The sequence below is a fragment of the Rhinolophus sinicus genome, chromosome 8 (genome assembly GCF_057876585.1).
Source record: "Rhinolophus sinicus isolate RSI-liver-muscle chromosome 8, RSI-T2T, whole genome shotgun sequence".
In the NCBI taxonomy this organism is placed as follows: domain Eukaryota; kingdom Metazoa; phylum Chordata; class Mammalia; order Chiroptera; family Rhinolophidae; genus Rhinolophus; species Rhinolophus sinicus.
The window spans coordinates 4,890,689-4,909,622 of record NC_142508.1 but is presented as its reverse complement, the minus strand read 5'-3'; the positions used below and the strand labels follow the sequence as shown (position 1 = coordinate 4,909,622).

General features: G+C 43.8%; 1 protein-coding gene across 1 annotated transcript in view; it reads left to right on the top strand.

Moving 5' to 3' along the window:
- CNTNAP2 (contactin associated protein 2) overlaps positions 1 to 18,934 on the top strand; it is a 1,494,727-nt gene that overhangs the window by 1,403,108 nt on the left and 72,685 nt on the right. The window contains exon 21 of the mRNA XM_088799852.1: positions 4,935 to 5,028. Within this exon, the coding sequence (XP_088655978.1) occupies positions 4,935 to 5,028 (94 nt within the window). The remainder of the gene's footprint in view (positions 1 to 4,934; positions 5,029 to 18,934) is intronic.

The following is an 18,934-nucleotide window of genomic DNA, read 5'->3' as shown; positions in this document are numbered from 1 at the left end:
TGCCTGTAGCTGAAATATTCCAAAGGAGGCGGACACCATGGAACACACTCAGGCACCCGTTACATGTCCGTGAGAGGTCTTCCTCGCTGCCCAATTATGAAAGCGTGACCATTTCTCATTTATGCCACAAGTTCTGTTACAGGGTAGGGTGTTTCTTGGCTTCTTTCCTTTCCCAAAATACCTCTGTCAGTCAACAGGGTTTATGAGCAAATCAAGGTGGAAAAGAGCATGACCTCCCAGATGACAGCTGATAGTCTGCAGACTTGTTCGCTCTTGAAGTTGGAAGGGCAGTGCTATGCTCAGGCAGTGCAGGCTGGGAGGAACCTGGCGTCCTGGTCCCGGAGTGGGTTATGTTGAGCTCAAGCCTCCTGGGTTAGTGGGTAGGGTCCCAGAGCATAAAGGTTCAGCATCCCAGATGAGCCATGAGTCAGTCTCCTTCGATGCATTCTCTAGTATGGGGTCCGGCTTACACCCACAACACGTGGCCATGAAATTATACGAGGGCGTCCATCAATGGGAAGCAAAAGCTAGGGTTTCCCTATCTTAAACACACACACTCACACACACACACACACACACACACACGCACGCAGTGATGACTCATTTAATAATTGCTAAGTGAGCACCTAAGATGGTACAGGCCCGTTTCACGTGGGTTGTAAATGGAGCGGGACATTTACTAGATGATGCTGCGGAAAAGGAACAGCCAAAAGTCCAGAGCTGAGGTCTGTCCCCTGGGCTCGGACATCAGGGTGTATTCCCTCTGTGTTTCACAGGTGGGTGTGGTAGCATCAGGCCCTGGGCTAGCTCTGGAGAAGGAGGGGTGTTTGGGCCGTGGCCGTTGTCCTCACAGAGTCACTAGCCAGCCAGAGGAAGGGAAGGGATAGGGTGTGTGGCAGACACACAATTAACACTACTGTTTGTTTGTTTTTTAAGATTTTATTGGAAAAGGGGAACAGGACTTTATTGAGGAACTTCCAGGACTTATCTCTACTTTTTTGTCTCCCACTGTCATCTAAGTTTTTCTGTGTCCTATCCATTAAGGAAAACAAAGTGACTTGGAGTCAGCAAAGAGGCAGAAAACATTCAGATGAATTTCCCTCCATGCTGGGGTGGAGTCCCGCCTTTCCAGTTGTCAGCTGTGAATGGCCTGAGGCACAGATGGGATGGAGAGCAAGGTGGGAGAGGAAGCTAGTCTCCTGTAAAGTCCAGTAGTTCCAGGTTGGAAGGGACAGGGAGAGATGGGTCACGGATGCGATGAGCTAGCCTGTTTCTCATCTCTAACAGCTGTTCACTTTGGTCTCTGCCTGTGTTTACCCTTGAGCTTTTTGACTTGGAGTAAAACCATTCATCAAGACGGTCTGTTCTAAATCCAATATCTCTGAGCCACCTCCTCCAAGTATTACCCAAAATAGGGGATTCGGAAATAAGGCAGGAAACAGGAAATCAGAGGCCCCTGGCTAGCGCCCCAGAAACAAGCCCTCGTAGCAGGTTTTTGTGTCACTTCTTGGGGACAGTGGCAAGAAGTAATCCATGCTGCTTAGGTCTTTCTTCTCTGTTCCTTCCCCACCTTCTCCACTTCACCCCCAAACATACACTGGCTGATGAAAGCCTTTCAAACTCTGACAAGGCCAATTGTGGCTTAAAAATGGAAATGAACCAAAATCGCAAAGCAGTATGTGAAGGGACATTAATGCTCTAAATTCCGTGTGTAGGGCCCGAGCTCCAGCCCAAATCGGTGGTGCTTTTAATGACTTACTGGTGAGTGTTGAACACAGTCGGGTCCCCTCACGCCTGTCGCAAGGCACACGGAGTTGCAGTCTTTCATTTTAAGGGGCCTCTGTTACACAGGTCCTTAGTACCCCGGAGCTGCCAGTGGGATGACCACCCACTAAGTGTGCAGCAAAATAGCTCACGTGGACCCCAGAGAGATTACCTTGAAGTGATTACGCTTAACCATGACAAATGCAGCAGGGTTCATCTAAAAAGGGACAGCCATCTGGCAACACAGTGAGACGATATAATGTGACATGCATGTTCTTAGGCTTTTCAGGTTGAGCTTTCCTTGCCTCATCCGATTTAATGCATTTTCTCTTTGAAATGTAAATATTTAAAATGCTTCTGATCCTCTCCCTTCCCTAGTTGAGAATGTTGTGCCAGGTCAGGGGACTGTCACTTGGCAGCTTACCATTCTGTCTGTGCACGTAGCTGGGGTAGCCAGTTCCACCACCTCAGAGATATATGTCTATACGAGCGGATGTATCTGAAGGGGAACAGCTGGAAGTAACCTATAGAGACAAGCTAGGAATTTAATTGCACTGTGAGCTCAGTGCAAATAACATAAAATGACCTCCAAAAAAGCAAAGTATCTCTGGTCTGGAGCCAGAGAAACAGTTCAGGAAAAGGAAGGTATTTCCACGGTGCAGGTCAGACCACGTCTAAGAACCGATTTCACATCTGTGCCCACTGCTTGAAGAGTTGCACTAACAAATGACAACACATTTTTAATGAGGACCTACTATGTGCTCAGCCCTGTCCTGGGCCCAAAGGCACAAGAAATCGGAAAGTCTAAACATAGAAATTTGGTACTTTTTAAACATTGTGGATTATACATACCATGCAATACTGGTCCTTCGTGCAAATGATGATTTAGTTGTACATGCAATAGCACAGAAGAAGTTTCATAATGCATCATTAAGTAATGAAAAGTAAATGCAAAACAATGTGTTGTTGGGTTCCATCCAATTTTTTGTAAAAAACTGAAAGACTACCTACAAAATTAACATTAATTATAACCAGATGGTATTTTTTCTGCAAATCTGTACTATTACTTTTCTATAATGAACATATATTGTTTGTGTCTCTTTTAAGTTCTCTAACAAGATAGATTAAATTGTAAGAAGTACTTAGGGGGTATCATCACTGTGAAGCATCGTAGAATTGCCTATTAGTTACATTGGCATTTTGCAGTTAGCTTTTTTGACGGAGCAGAAACAGGAGGGACAGCAGCAGTTACCCGTCTGTGCCACTAGATGGAACCAGAGCAACTATTTAGCCGCAGAAACCAAGCAGCCTTTCAAATATTTGAGATCCTCTGGCTAGAATAAGTGTTTATTAATGAGCACTTTAAATTATTTTAGAAAAAAAAAAAAAAAAAACTTTTCAAATGTGTGGTCGAACATGCCAGTGTTTGCTTTAATAGTGTTTTTGGACTTTTGTTAAACAGTATTACCGGATACCCATGCACATGAGAACTCCCCAAATTCCTGAGATGTGACTCTTCACCTTGACTTTTCAATGACCTCTAGGTTTCTAGTAAACAATTTCAAGATTCAGGTGTAGGTACTCATGAATAATTGCCGATCATTCCTCAGAGCTGCTCCTTCTCAACGTGGAGAGTGCGATTAGCTCCCTCCCTCGTGCTCTTTCCTGTCACCCTCTGGTCCCCAGAACAGGCTGGCCTCCTGCAGCTCTGCCCATCTTGGCCGTTACTGGTTACTGGCCAGGACCCAGGAGTGGTTCCAGTTTCTGGAGTCTGTACGGCTTGTACGCAGTTCCCACAGGAATACCCATCCTGGACAGCTGGACACAGTGCTTTCTTCTGATCCACACCTTTCCTTATGCTTACCTTAGCAGGCATTAAACTCACTTCAGAAAAACGAAAGGTTACGAAGGAGGATTTTCGCAGGTGGATACAAGGAAGTACAGAAAGCTCTAGGAGCTCACAGCTGGGGAAACACTACTATACATTATGGGTTCTGAAAGTCAGCTAAGGCAGGAAAAACTACGTAGGGACAAAAATTACCAGAGAAGTCCTGTGATTCTGGGACACCATCGTTGACACTTTGTCCGTGGGGAATGTAATCACAAATGTGCATTGCTCCCATAGCCATTAATATAAGCTATTTCCATCTGCTTCGTTTTCCCCTCCCTCTGCTGCCAGCTCATCTCCCCTCTGAAAAAACAGCCCTGCTGGTGGGAATGTGTCTTTGTCTCCTCTGGGCTCTTATGTCCCAGCACTGTGGCAGGAAGAACTTACCCTCATTTTGATAAGAAAGAAAACTACCGTGTTTCCCCAAAAATAAGACATAGCCAGACCATCAGCTCTAATGCGTCTTTTGGAGCAAAAATTAATATAAAACCCGGTCTTATATTATTATAAGAGTTGGTATTATTTTATAATATATATCATATTATATTATATTGCCCAGTCTTATATTATACCCAGTATTATACCCAAATAAGATCAGGTCTTATATTAATTTTTGCTCCAAAAGACACAATAGAGCTGATGGTCCAGCTAGGTCTTATTTTCTGGGAAACACGGTACGTATATTTACCCAACTTGAATCTCAGCATTTGAATATATATACTCATATACCTATATTCATATGTAAAATATATGTTCATATTCATATTTGAATATATATGTATGTGTGTGTGTGTGTGTGTGTGTGTGTGTGTGTATATATATATATATATATATATATATATATATATACACACTGAAGATCAATGTTGGTCTATAAGCTGATAGCACCAAAACAGGGCAACAAGAGGATCCTAAAGATGTAGCATTTTCTATCTCAGAGGTCAATCCTGGAGATTGAATCAAGCAGACTTCATTCTATTAAAATGAGCAAGGATCTTAAATCCAGCAAGTACATGATCCACAGAAAATGTGCATACAGTGGAGAACAATTCATAAAGGGTCTTCACTTACCAAGTTCAAATTGTTTTCAATTAACTGCAGCAAAGGAGGAGATGGGCTTCCTGTCTCCTCAGGCTGGTATTTCAGAGTCCACACTGAGGAAATAAGATATCCCGAAACCAATTTCAAAGGGTAATGTCATCATCCCCCCAGGAAGATGCGATTCCAGTGCAGGATAGATAGTGACATTCTTCTACAAGTGACTCTTGTTTTCTTCCTGCAGCTGGACCATTATCCTTCTGTGAGTTACCATCTGCCAAGTTCATCTGACACCCTGTTCAACTCTCCCAAGTCGCTCTTTCTAGGAAAAGTTATCGGTAAGAATTTGGGGCAAATGGCTCATGTCATAGATTTTAAAGCTGCTAATTCACCTTTGAAACACATTGTGATTGGTGGTCGAGGCTCCTAAGTCAATGATGGCGATGGGACCTGCATTATGTGGTGTGTGACATCAACTGAAACACACGTGAAGGCAAGTGTCAGCTCCCGGTTCCTTCACGTAACATCTGCTCATTGGTTATGAAAGACCGCCCCCCACTAACAACATGTAATTTAACTGTTTCTTATGCGAAGCATGTCAGCGTGATTCTCTCTTCCCCTCACTCTTGAGAATATCTTACCTGATATTATTGGCAATTCAGAAGGCAAATTGGAAAATGGTGACAGACATCCTGTCCGGTGTGTGATGGTGGCTTTAAGAGTCACCACTGCCCTATCCGTTACTATTGATTAATCAGCTAGATTAAAATATTGATATAATTAAGTATTTGTAAATGATTCATGTAAAGCCTTTTTTTTTTTTTTAACTATGAGAACATATGTTGTGAACCCAAAATGGAAATAGTAGGATGGTGGGTAACGTGCTGGCCGAAGAGAAGGTGACTCTGTGTTCAGTGGGTAGTGGTGATCAGAACGGTATTAATCGTAAAAAACATTCATTTAAAACGACGGGTGTGGGAATGATAATGAGAGAACAGGAGACCCAACCTATAATCAAAATAACAAGAATATACACTTACATAGGACTTACTGCAAGCCGAGCTCCATTTTAAGCACTTTAGATATATATGCACTCATTTCATCTTCATCACCATTACATGAGATACTCAAGATTATTACCTCCATTTTACAGATGGCAAAACTGAGACACAGATAGATTAAATAAATTGCCCAAGGCCACCTGTTTAATAAATGGTGGGACCAACACTTGAACCCAGACCTCTATGTTGCTAATTACTGTGATGGTTGACTTACCAATGAAAAGAGAAACACAGGAAAAGAAGGCTTTGGCAGCAGAGGTTGAGCGTGTGAGGAATAAGCCCTGTATCCTAGGCCAGAGAGAGGCCAAGAGCAAAAAGTATTCCTGGCCTTAGAACCAGGCGCCCAGCACCAGGCAAGACGGCAGGCAAGCAGAGTTTCCATGAGGCCCCAGAGGAAAAGCCCACGTCCTCAGTGAAACGGCGGTGGGGAAGCGGAAAAGGAATGAGGGCGAAACCTCACTGACCACCTACTGTGTCTTAGGCATCGCGTTAACCATTTTACACGTGTCAGTGTGACAACTAAATGTCACAACCGCCCAGTGACAGAAGACCTGTGATTGTTATCCTCCCTTTCCAGATGAGGAAACGGAGGCTGAGGAAGGTTGATTTGCCAAAGTTACTCCACTAGTAGGAGGTAGAGCAGAGCTGTGAAGCTAGGTCTCTCTGTGAGAGTCCACGGTCAAAAGAACTTGTCACTGAGAGTCAAGAGCCATCAGGGCTGCAGCCAAAAGGCACATGATGTCACTGGTTAGCGACAGAAGTGGCTGTTCCATGGAGTAGAGCCCAGGCATTCATAAGCGTGTATAATACTCTGCAGACCACTGCTACCTTACTGTGTCGAAGATGGAACTAAGGTTCAGAAAGAGCGGCAGTTCTCTCATGAAAACAGGTTTCCCCACAGCAGCACTGTTGCCTTTTGGGGCCAGATAATTCTTTGCTGCGGGGTCTGTCCTGTCCATTGTAGGATGCTTAGCAAACCTGTGTCCTCGACCCTCTAAATGCAAGTAGCACCCCCAGATGTGACGACCGAAAATGTCTCCAGACATGGCCAGATGTTCCCCCAGGAGGCCAAAGTCACCACCAGTTGAAAACTCCTGGCATAAAGTCCCCCTGCTGGTCGTTGCTGGTGGAGCTGGGATTGGAAACAAGTGATGTGTGATGGCAAGAGTTGGGCAGTCGTCCCTCGTAGAACCTGCATCTGGCAGAATGATGAAGACACAGGAAGACACCTGATACCCTGAAGATAAACTTTGTTAATGCAATGAAAGGAGTCACAGCAAGGACCAAAGAAGTCACGTGGGTGCCTGGGAGGCTGTGACCGCCTCTTGAGGCCACGTGCCTTACGTGTTGGTGACGTTAGTCGGAGCAGGCGTGGGGAGGAGTATTTTTAAGTTTCCCTTTGAAAGCGACACGTAACTTCAGTGAGAAACAAGCAATATGTATTCACCAGCTGTGTAAATATTCGTGTGGAAAGATGGACTGAACTTCAAACAGACATCTCGTGTACTCCCGTGAGGTTTGGACACCCCTGGAGATCAGGCCCCCACGTTGTTGCTGAGCTAGGTCAGCGGCTAATCAGAAACTGATCTCATAAAGGGAGGAAAAGGAGACGGATCTAAATAAATAATATGCCTTCACATGAGTTCTTTGATGTGCACTGCTGGAAAAAGGACACATAAAAGGGTGGAAGAAAGCATAGCTTATCGAGGACAAACGTGATCTTTCTAAAGGGAGTGGGGGAAATTTATTCTGGAAATAAAAATGTGATCACTCTCCACCAACATCAGAACTTTAGAAAGAGTCGTTACATTTCTGAGTTTTTCAAGACGTCGGGGCGCTAGCAGCAAACACGACTTCACAAAATACAACTGTCAACAGACCTACTTATGTCCATTTTTCGTTTCATTTTCTAGCTGAGTGATGCCATCAGCTTTGTGTATTTAATTCTCAGCAACAGATTTAATCGTCTCTCAAGAAATCTTTAATACAAGGAGAAGAAGCATAATTGAAAGCCTGACGCAGGGTCTTTTGTTTACTCGCAGTGTTTTTGTTTTTGTATCTGTTTTTCGACATTTCTACCAATGCCTTGTATAAAGACACAAATAGGATGTGTATTGCATTTGCAAATGACACAAAGCTGAGAAGCATGGTTTAATAAGCTGGATGATGAAAAACACTTCAAAAGTGTCTTGACAGGCTAGAAAGACAAGATAAAAATAATGAGATGAAATATAATAAAGATAAACTTAACTCCTGCACTTAGTCCCCCCCTTCAAAAAAGAAATCACATAAGTAGCAAATGGAAGACTCCTAAAATCATGAGAAAGACTGATGGAGAGTTTTATAGGAGCCAACATTATGTGGTGATTGACTTTGAAATAAATACAGTTACTTACTGGCCTGCCTTCATAAGAGAGTCGTGTCCAGAGCAGGAAGTAGTGTTAGACCTCAGCTGGGACGTCTTCAGCAACTCAGTTTAATATGACATTAATCATCGGAGGAAAAGACTAGATTAGACAAAGAAGCCATGGAGGAAAACTCAAAAGACCTGAGGACATTTTATCCAGAGAAAGACGTGATTTAAGGAAAGAGAATCTATTTTCGATCTTTGACGACGGCTACGTGAAGAAAGGATTAGGCCTGTGGAGACTTACCCAGCAGGACAAAGGAGACCGGTAAGAGGAAGGTCTCAGTTCTCTGTGCGAAAGAACTCCTAATAGTGAGAGACATTAAGAAAATGAGCGGCCACTATTTTGAGTTAGTGGACACGCAGTTACTGAGTATTCAACAGAGGCTAAATGGACATTTGTCCTGTACTTTGAGGAGTTTTCTGAGGCTGGATTGACTGAGACTGGATTAGAGAAAGCCTAAAACTCTTGAAACAGTAAGATTTGTGATGGGAGTGATTTTCTTTTTTTTTTTTTTAAAGGGAGAACTGCGTACTAAAGTAGGAAGGTTCTCCTGTTTCATGAGAGAACTAAAGGGGGAGTTACATTCGGAGTTTCTTGATAGCATATACTGTTAGGACTGCGTCGTAGACATAAATTTAGAAGAATGTCAAGACATCCCATCACGATGAATTCCGCGTTAGTAACTAGATAGCCTCTGTTTTCAGGATGGCAATATTCAGTTGAAGGAACGGGGCGCCGTGGAGGAGAGATTTTTCAGTTCTCTGCTGCTGTACCGTCCACCCAACCCCTAGCAGCTGAGCGAGTCTGTGGTCTGTACAAGTCTGTGGTCTGATGAGGTGGTTCTTCTGCTTCCTGTGGTGTCGGCTGGGGTGTAAGGGTGACTGGACGGTCCAGAGTGGCCTCAGCGACGTGGCTGCCCAGGAGTCTAGCTGAGACGGGCAGCCAGGGGCTCTCAGTTCTCCCTAACGCGCCCCCACCCCCCGCACGCACGGCGGCAGGGGCTGCTCCCTGCATTGTGGCCGGGGGCTAAGAAGGAGCCTTCCAAACCCCAAAGGAGAACTGGAGGGGTCGGAAGTTACACGCATCCCTCTGCCCATCGGCCCAAATCTGGCTGCAGTCGGTATTCCAGGGCAGGAGAAGCAGACTTCTGCTTGATGAGGGCTTCGTGGCAAAGTCTCACCAAAGGAGCATGTGGGGTGGGGGTATTGCAACCATCTCTGGAAGCACCATGTGCTGGGAGCAGAATCTGAGGACCCACAGCAAGTTTCGTTCCAAATGGTTGAAACCAGAGTAAGAAGAAGCCAGTGAGAATAATGCAGCAGCAGGGAGGACGGTACCCCTCACAGTAGGCTTTGCAAGTAGTAAGAAGTCCCAACCTGCCCAGAGCAGTGCCAGGTTCCCCCTGCCGGGACAAGAGTGAATTGTCAGCAGTGCCCACATTCTCACTGAAATTGGGACCCGACGTGGAGTGAGAAATGGTATGATCACCTCCCGCATTTGGGGTTCTCTTACAAGTCATGCTAAGGCTTTGATGTTCTCCTGGGGGGGAAGGGGTGTCATAGAAGCATTTTTTTAATTATTTATTTCTTTTGTTTTCAGTTATAGTTGACATTCAATATTACTTTGTATTAGTTTCAGGTGTACAGTTTAGTGGTTAGACATTTCTATAATTTACGCAGTAAACCTGTGACTGGTCTAGTCCCCACCTGGCACTATACACAGTTATTACAATATGACTGACTATTCCCTGTGCTGTGCTTTACATCCCCATGACTATTTTGTAACTGCCAACTTGTACTTCTTAGTCCCTTCCCCTTTTTCACCCAGCCCTCAGCCCCCTCCCCTCTGGTACCTATGAGTTTGCTCTCTGTATCTAAGTCTGTTTCTGTTTTGTTTGTTCGTGTGTTTTGTTCTCTAGATTCTACATATAAGTGAGATCATATGGTATTTGTCTTTCTCTGTCTGACTTATTTCACTGAGCATAATACCTTTTAGGTCCATCCATGTCGTTGCAGATGGTAAGGTTTCATTCTTTTTATGGCCGAGTCACATTCCATTGTATATATGACCACCTCTTCTTGATCCAATCATCTGTTGATGGGCATTTGGGTTGTTTATATATCTTCACTATTATAAATAGTGCTGCAATGAACATAGAGGTGTCTATATATTTTTGAATTAGTGTTTTGGATTTCTTCAGGTAAATACCCAGAAGTGGAATTACTGGGTCATAAGGTAGTTCTATTTTGAATTTTTTGAAGACCCTCCATACTGTGTTCCATGGTGGCTGCACCAATTTGCAATCCCACCAACAGCGCACGAGGGATAGCTTTTTTCCACATCCACACTAACACTTGTGGTTTGTTGATTTATTGATGACAGGTGTGAGTTGATATCTCGTTGTGGTTTTAGTTTGCATTTCTCTAATGCTCAGTGGCATTGAGCATCTTTTCCCGCCTATTGGCCATCTGTATGTCCTCTTTGGAGAAATGTCTGTTCACGTCCTCTGCCCATTTTTTAACTGGATTGTTTGTTTTTTTGGTCTTGAGTTGTATGAGTTCTTTATAAATTTGGGGTATTCACCCCTTATCAGATATAGCATTGGCAAATATTAGAAGCATTTTTTTAATCAGGAGAATAACCTGATCAGATTGAGACTTTAGAAAGACAACACCATCTGCAGAGGGGAAATGCATAACAGAGTGAGCGAGAGGCTGCAGGGAGACCAAATTGGAGGTTGCTATGGTTATAACAGAGTCGCACGTTTTCATGCACAAAACAACTTGGATATGCAGAGAAAATGCAGTGTCCTTATTCACCTATGATGGTCTGATATTCCTTCTGGACGTCAAGGGCAAATAAACAAACTGTCCAGTGTGGTTGACAGCTGAGTCTGACATGATCATTTCCACAGTGTCTTCTGGCTGTGCTCCGTCCCTCTGGAATAAAGTGTTTAGTCTCTCAAGTGGCCTTCCCCACCCCTGCCTCCTTCTAAAAGATGGTGACAAGGGGTGTAGACTACAGAAGGGGACAGGCAGGGAGAAGTCACAGCTTTAGTGTTCTTTTGACATCATCACGGGGAGACACCTGGATTCATGCTGCTCCTTGAGTTTGCATGACCTGCCCTCTGCTGGCCACCAGCCCAGGGTCCTGTGTCTGCCTGTCACTGGGAGCTCTTCTGGCCTTGAGTGGTAGAATCTGTGCCGGATAGTCATAAAGTCCCTCTGACTCAGGCCGTGCGCCCGGGAGCGTCAGCCATCTCTCCCTTTGCTTTCTTCTGTCCCCTCAGCTCTCACTTAAGACAGACCCCTAGTCTCTGCCGTGTCCTTCACCTCCCTACGGCAGATACCGGCACCGCAAGGCAGCCCCACGGGAGAACCATCGGCTTCATCTCAGGATCCACTCCTCAAAGAAGGAGAGGCTCGTGAGGCCAGAGATCCTGTCTGCTCAATCCCCCTCTCCCTCCCACCGAGGCTGGGCTGGCTGTGTTGGTGCAGGACCCACACACACACGCACACACACACACACAGCAGTCCTTCCAACATCTGTCCGGAGCCCCCTGCCGCAGGCCTCTCCCTCACCCTTAGCAAACACACTTCTGCACTCTGGATCAAAGCTTAGCGCTCCTCTCTCCCTCTCTGTCTCTTTTTGGCGTAGTCCTCTCACGCTTTAAAAAAAAAAAAAAGCTTTGCTTTTACTTCCTGTATCAGCTACTGAAAAAAAAAAGGGGGAAAAAAATAGTGCCATGTAAGAAACAATCCCAAAACGCAGTGGCTTAAAACAGTAATCGTTTCTTTCTCACTAATCTGTGGACGAGTTAAGGGTCAAATGGCTCCATGGTACACCTGTCACCCTTCTCCTGAGCTAGGCATAGTCATCTCAAGCCAACGGCAGAGGCCCAGAGCCCAAGGCCGCTCGTCTTATCACGCCTGCTAACATGCCATTGTCCAAAGGAAGTCACATGGCCAAATTCAGAGTCACGGAGAAGAGAAATGGATGCTTCTTCAGTGGGAGGGACAGCAAAGTGACATGGCAAAGGGCACAGAGGGAGAGGGAAAACTGGGGGGCATGAATGCAATCTACCGCGTCCCCTTTCATCAAATTCTCCCACAACGAAGAAACAGCCTCACGTCTCCCCCACGTTAGCTGGAAGCGGGGGTACTGTCTCTGTACCACAAGAAAACTCTGTGACCTGCTCAGTCCTTGGTGGGTTTGGGACAAGGAAAGGAATTGTGGGAAATCATTGATTCGCTCCTAAGTGTGTTCAGTGCTTCTATATACCAGGGGAGAGGGATAGAACCATGACTGAAACAGAAAAAGGCCCTGCCTTTATGAAGCATGCATCCTAGTGGGCACGGACAAAGAATGAGAAACTAATTGTGAAACATAACGTTAGTAATAAACGCTATGAAGAAAAATAAAGAAGGATTGGGGTAGAGCGTGTGAAGATAGCCAGGAAGTGCTCTCAGAGCAGGTGCGTTTAAGCTGAGGCCTACAGGCAGAGAGGGAGGGCGGTGAGTGGACATGTGCAGGGAGACTGGATGGCAAAGCGAAGCCTGGGAGCTGACGCAGAGACGTGCTCAGCTTGTTCAGGGCACAGCAAGAAAGCCAGTGTGGCTGGCAGGCGGTGATGGCCGGACAGAGAGGTAAGGGGCAGATCGGAGGCCTCGCCAGCAGCCAGACGGTGCAGGTGGGAGGCCACTGTGGAGAGTCTGCCCTTTGTTCTAAGAGAGATGGGATGGTGCACAAGCTTTTGATCTGACTCTGACATTACAAGTGTCGTTTCAGCTGCCGTATTAACTATCTTGGGGCGAGCGGGTAGGGGCAGGATACACAACGGAGACCGGGAAAGTCCCAGTGTGGAGACCAGGTGGAGAAGGTGGTCTTGCGCCAAAGTGATAGCAGTGGTAGTCATGTGAGAAGTATCTGGAATGGGAACAGAGTGAAGGAAGCATCGGAAGTATTTGGTGATAGATTGGGTGCAGTGGGTGAGAGAGCGATCACAGATGGTTCCCCACGTTTCTGGCCTGAATCGCTGGGTAAGTGATGGTGCTATTTACGGAGAGCGACACTGGGAGGGAAGTCGTTTGGGGATTGGGAGATAAAGATTAAGACTTCTGTTTGGGGCACATGCCATGCCCTCCCAGGGGCGCATGTCCTGGGGCACATGTCAGAAATGACCCTGCCCAGAACGAATGCTGCCTTCCCCATCCCTGACCCCACCCCGTCCTCGGGCAGATGGATGTCTCGGGTTGCCTCGGACATGGGTCTTACTCAGAAAGACACACGAGAAAAGGATATTAACCCATTTCAGAATATAGGTCCATGGAAAAGAGCCCAGGTGGTCCCCGCATGCCGTGGAATACTACTCAGTGACAAAAAGGAACGAACTATTGGTGCACAAAACACCGTGGATGTATCTCTAAGGAGTTATGCTGAGGTGGGGGAAGCCAGTCCCAAGAGGTTGCATAACTAATGATTTCACCTACACAACTTTTCTGAAGCAACAAAATTTTAGAAATGACAAATCAGTGGTTGCCAGTGGTTAGTGACAGGGGTGGGAGGGAGGAGGCAAGAGGGGCCATGGCTTAGGGTATAAAAGGGCAACGCAAGGGATTCTTGTGGTATTAGAATCACTCGTTGTCTTTGTTGCAGTGGTACATACACAAATCTATATTGGTGATAAAATTGTGTAAAATTAAATACACACACACACACACAAATGAGAACAAAGTCTGAATAAGATCTTTGAATACTGTCAATCTCAGTATCCTGATTGGGACATGATAGCAATAGTTTTGCAAAATGTTTCCTTTGGGTAAAACCGGGCAAAACATACAAGGGATCTGTCTGTATTATTTTTTTACAACCGCATGTGATTCTGCAATGACCTCAATACCGATTTCAATTTTAAAAAAGTGATAGAAGTCAAAGAAGATCTGGACTCATTTCTTCCTGGGCAGGGGTTAGTGGCTCCGACGGGCTAGTACCTCAGACACGCAGAGGGCCGACCCACAAGGAAGAGGGACGGGCCGTGATCCCAGTATCATCTCCTTGTTCACTCTTGGCTTTCCTGCCTTCGCCACTAGAGACTCGGAAATGTACAGGAATTAAATATTTATTGACAGCTTAGAATTGTGCAGTTCTTTCGGAGTTGTTATCGAAGGGCATGGTTAATATAATGCATTTCTAAAAATGGAGATAGAGGAAAACGTGGTAGACAGAGCTGCCTGCTGCCACTTTCAGAAAGAGTCCCTGCTGGCAGCTGACTGCCTTGGGATTGCTCTCTGCCTCCTAAGAGGAGAATGCAGCAAAATTGATAAATGAACAAATGGCAAATAGTTAATTGGAATTTCTGCTTAGTTGCCTTTGGCTTTTATTATAATGATTAAAGAAGAAGTAAAACACTGATAAGAAAGCTTATTTAAGTGATAGGTGAGAAACAATATTAAAACTGACGAGAAGCACTTATATTTAATTTTTCCTGTCCTAAAGAAAATTTAACACACTCTTAATGTCCACTGTCTTTTCAAGGCTGAAGCAAACCTTGTACGTAGAAGGAATTTGCCCAGTGAGTTACAGTTTTGAGGTTAGCGTCTCATTTTTTTTAATTGCCTTAATAACTTTCATTCTTAGAAATCTATTGGGATTTTTTTCATTATTTATTACTTTCATAGACTCATAGGCGGCCCTAAGAAATCATTTATTTAAACCATGTCATAGCACAGCTGAGGAAAACGAGGCCCACTTAGGTGAGTGACTGGCCCAAGGTCACATAGCAGGTTGGTTCAATGTCCTTTCCAAAATAGCACAGAGTCAGTGTCAAGTAATCTTTGCTTGCCTCCCAAATGGGTCTCTGACAAGTACAATTAATGATTACAGCATAATGATCTAAAAACTCACTCTCAGCATCCAGATAAAACAGCCGTAAAAGCACATCTTTTAAGAAAGTTTAGGCTGGAAGAAGAGATCACGGAGAGTGAAGGTTAAGAACGCAGACTCTGGCGTCAGATGCCGGACTCCAGCTGTCCCACCTGCTAAAGGCGCATCAGCGTTTTCCTGCATGTCTGAGCTTCCGTTTCCTGACTTAAGAAATGTGGGTAGTAGTCGCAACGACGGCATACACCTTATTGAGAAGATTTAAACTGGTATCATGATGTAAAGCACTTCTCAGTACCTGGCACATAGTAAGTGCTCTGGGCGTGTTAGGCAGGGGTATGACGTCTCACCTTTGACTGGTTCAGCAAAGTAGAGGAACCGGCCCACCCAAGGTCACCCAGGTAGAATTTGATCCACATCTCGTGGTGCCTCCCGCAGCACAAACATCCGCTGCCATCCAGCATCGCTGCCTCTTAGCACCCAGGGAAGGAGAACATGGCATGTTTTGGACAATGGAGTCTGGGCTACAAAGATCCTTTGTATAGTTTTGTGATGGCCTAGAATTTAATTCCTGGAGACCTTGAAGGTTAATACATTAGAATGAAAAGAAATCAAGTCCCTCTTCACTGAGATGCTCTGAAGGACACACTAGAAAAACACAATGAAAGGTGGACAAAAGATGCAGATTTAACCAATATGCTGGTGCTTTGGACATTCCTCCAGCTGCTGTATGGCTGTGTTCTGAAAGGCTGGCCTCCCCGCATACTTTTCAATAACAGTTGAAGGAAGGATAGAGAAGCCGTAGAAAAGTATTTCCTTGGAGAAGTTATGCATCTCCTAAAACTCCATAGAGTGTGAATAATCCTGCTGTAAGAAAAAGCATTAAGTGTTGACGGCAGATATTTCTCATAACTGTTATGTTTTCTGGCAGCAAGCATGGCTAGATTTTGAATGTGACTCCTCCATGCTCTGGAAATAAGACAGATAGACTCTGTAATCTAAGATTTATTTTTTTCTGCTTTTAAATGTAGCTGTTAAAAACCATAAAGGGTGCATATCTCCACAAGTTAATCTTATAAAAGAAACTTTTCAATATTTTTTTAATTCATAATTACACTACTTCTCCCAGATAAATTCATTCTCAAACTATTATTCCATCTTTAGTGTCCATGAGGAATTAATATTCAAAGTATAAGCTCAAAGGACAAAGCAAAGTTATAAATCAGAAACAAAGAGTCAACTTTATTTAACAGACTGTCCTTCAGTCGCATCTACAGCAGCTAAGCAGATAAAATGAGGAATGTTGTCTGTTGAGTGCTTACTAAACGCAGCTTACGTACCGACTTAAATCGACATGCGCCAAGTCACATAGCTCGCAAATGGTGGAAACAGTTTCCCAGGCCAATCTTTCTATGCTTCTTTGTCTGTGTTTGTTTTATGAAAGAGAAAAGACCCTGGAAGATAGACATAGTATATTTATGTGACGTTTCCAAATGGGGGTCAGATCAGTCTCTGATAACATTGTGCTCTCCTCTCTCCCTTCGCTCCGTCTCCCCACATCAATCCTAGTGTCCTCAAACTTTTCAACCAGTAAAAGTCTCCAGGCCATCTGGAACCCTCATACAGGGACAGCCCAAGCCACCCACACACGGAAAGACCTGGCTTCACAATCCTAGTGAATGCAGGAAGTACAGTAGGAGGTAAGGAGGAAAGAAATCAATCAAGAAGCACAGGTTCAACGCAAATCATATGCGTAAATTAATTTTTGTCAGCCTCATTAGTATTTTTTAAAACACTAGATTTTTATCGATTTTTCCTTACTATTAGTCGTGTGAATCGAGCCCTAAAACATGTAAAATCTTTCAGTTCTTTTTTTAATAGTAAGGTTATGTAAATTAAAATCAATTAATAGAAGGTATAAATGGAGTCATGTTATTAATTTAAAACAAAGTGACCTAGTCTTGAAAATGATTTATGATCATGTGGCTTAATAGTTGAAGGTTTGATTTTACAGCCGTTTTTAAATTTAATTAATTGACCTTATTTTTTTTTAGAGTCATTTAAGTTTATAGAAAAATTGAGGGGAAGTGCAGAGACTTCCACATACCCCTCTCACCCTTCCCTACATGGATGCAGTTTCCCCTTTTGTTAACATCTTGCCACACCAGTTATTTTTGGTATTATATACTTGCCACAACATAGTTCCTGTATCATAAATGGTGAACAAATATTGATACAATGTTATTAACTAAAGTCCATGTTTACATTGGGGTTCGCTCTTTGTATTTACTTTCTATGGATTTCAATAAATGTATAATGATTTTTATCCACCATTATAGTATGATACGAATAGTTTAACAGCCCTAAAAATCCCTTATGTTCCAACTATTCTTTCCTCCCCACCCCCAGCCCTTGGCAACCATTGATCTTTTTATTGTCTCCATCGTTTTGCCTTTTGTAGAATATCATTTAGTTGGAATCATACAGTATGAAGTGTTTTCAAGCTGGCTTCTTTTGCCTAGTAATGTGCATTTAAGTTTCCTTCGTATCTTTCTGTGGCTTGATAGCTCATTTCTTTGTATTGCTGGATAATATTGCAGCTTTGTTTTGCTGAGGGTTAAAAAAAAAAATCAAGAAGCTAAGTTTGAACAACTATTATAGAAAAAAAGTGGAAGTCGTAAAGAAAAACAGTTGCTCAGCTTTCCTTGTAATTGTATGACGCTCACAGTTCTTTGACTAGTTAGTGTCAGTGGCAAGCTGGGTGCCACCAATTACGTGTTTTCATTTCTTGCTACGTGTGCTATATTGGCCTTCCGTTTGCTGACTCACATTTACAATCATATGAATCCCCAAGCAACAGTTTTTAACAAATGCATATATCCTCTTTAAGGTAATATAATACTATTAAATTAAACTGTGGAGGAGAAAACACACCAATATTAATTTACTTTTGCGTTTTCTGTAGTTCTATTCATATTGCATGTTACTGAATCGTCCCTATCTATTTTTGAAAATTGTTGCAATCATTTCCCGTGCTTCCTTTCCAAAAGAGTCAGGCAGAGCCAGTTCATTTGAGATATCTGCAAAACCTTTCCACCAAGACTGAACACTTTTAAGGTTCAGAGAAACGACTCACACACCACGGTTCAATTAAATTTGGCAAGTATTTCTTGCACAACCTCTATATGCTTGAGGTTGGCATAGGGACCTGTTTGTAAACTTCCTGTTCATTTTATTTTAACTTTTTAATAAGAGCAGATTAAAATATCTTCTTCCGTGACAAAAGAAGAAAAAAAAAACCCAAGTTTGTATACTAAGTTTTGGAGACACCAGAGAAGAGAACTGAACCAAGAGTGAAGGGATCTCTCTCTAGCATGTCTGTTCCAGTCTTCAGAGGTGCACCATTTTCTGCACCCATCTTTTGTATCTTCAAAAAATCCACTTGTCCCCAAGGCCCAAGAAGGTCACTGTGACCTCCATAGCTGTACTTAAAGGGCCATCGTGGGAGGATTTAGAGGAGAGGCAGTGAATCTTTTCTGGAAAAAGAAGGTTGAAGGGACCAAAGACTGAGAAGAAGGGGGTGGATGCTGACCCAAACGTGTGCTTTCAAAGGCAAAACCAGTCCGTTCTCTGTGTGAGCAGTGTCCTGAATGACAAGACTACGTGTCACTATGACATCTCAGAGGGACAGCCCTCATGAGACTTTATAAAACAGATTCCTACCCCCAAGGTGAAATAACAAAAACTTGAAGCCGTCTTCTACTGGGGTGCAGCCAACAAATACCGAATTATGGTTGTTTTCACCCACTCTCATTCACCCTAACTCATAAAACTCGGATGCATGATTCCTCTCACTTCCACTCAATCTTAGAAACAAGATGATGGATTACGCG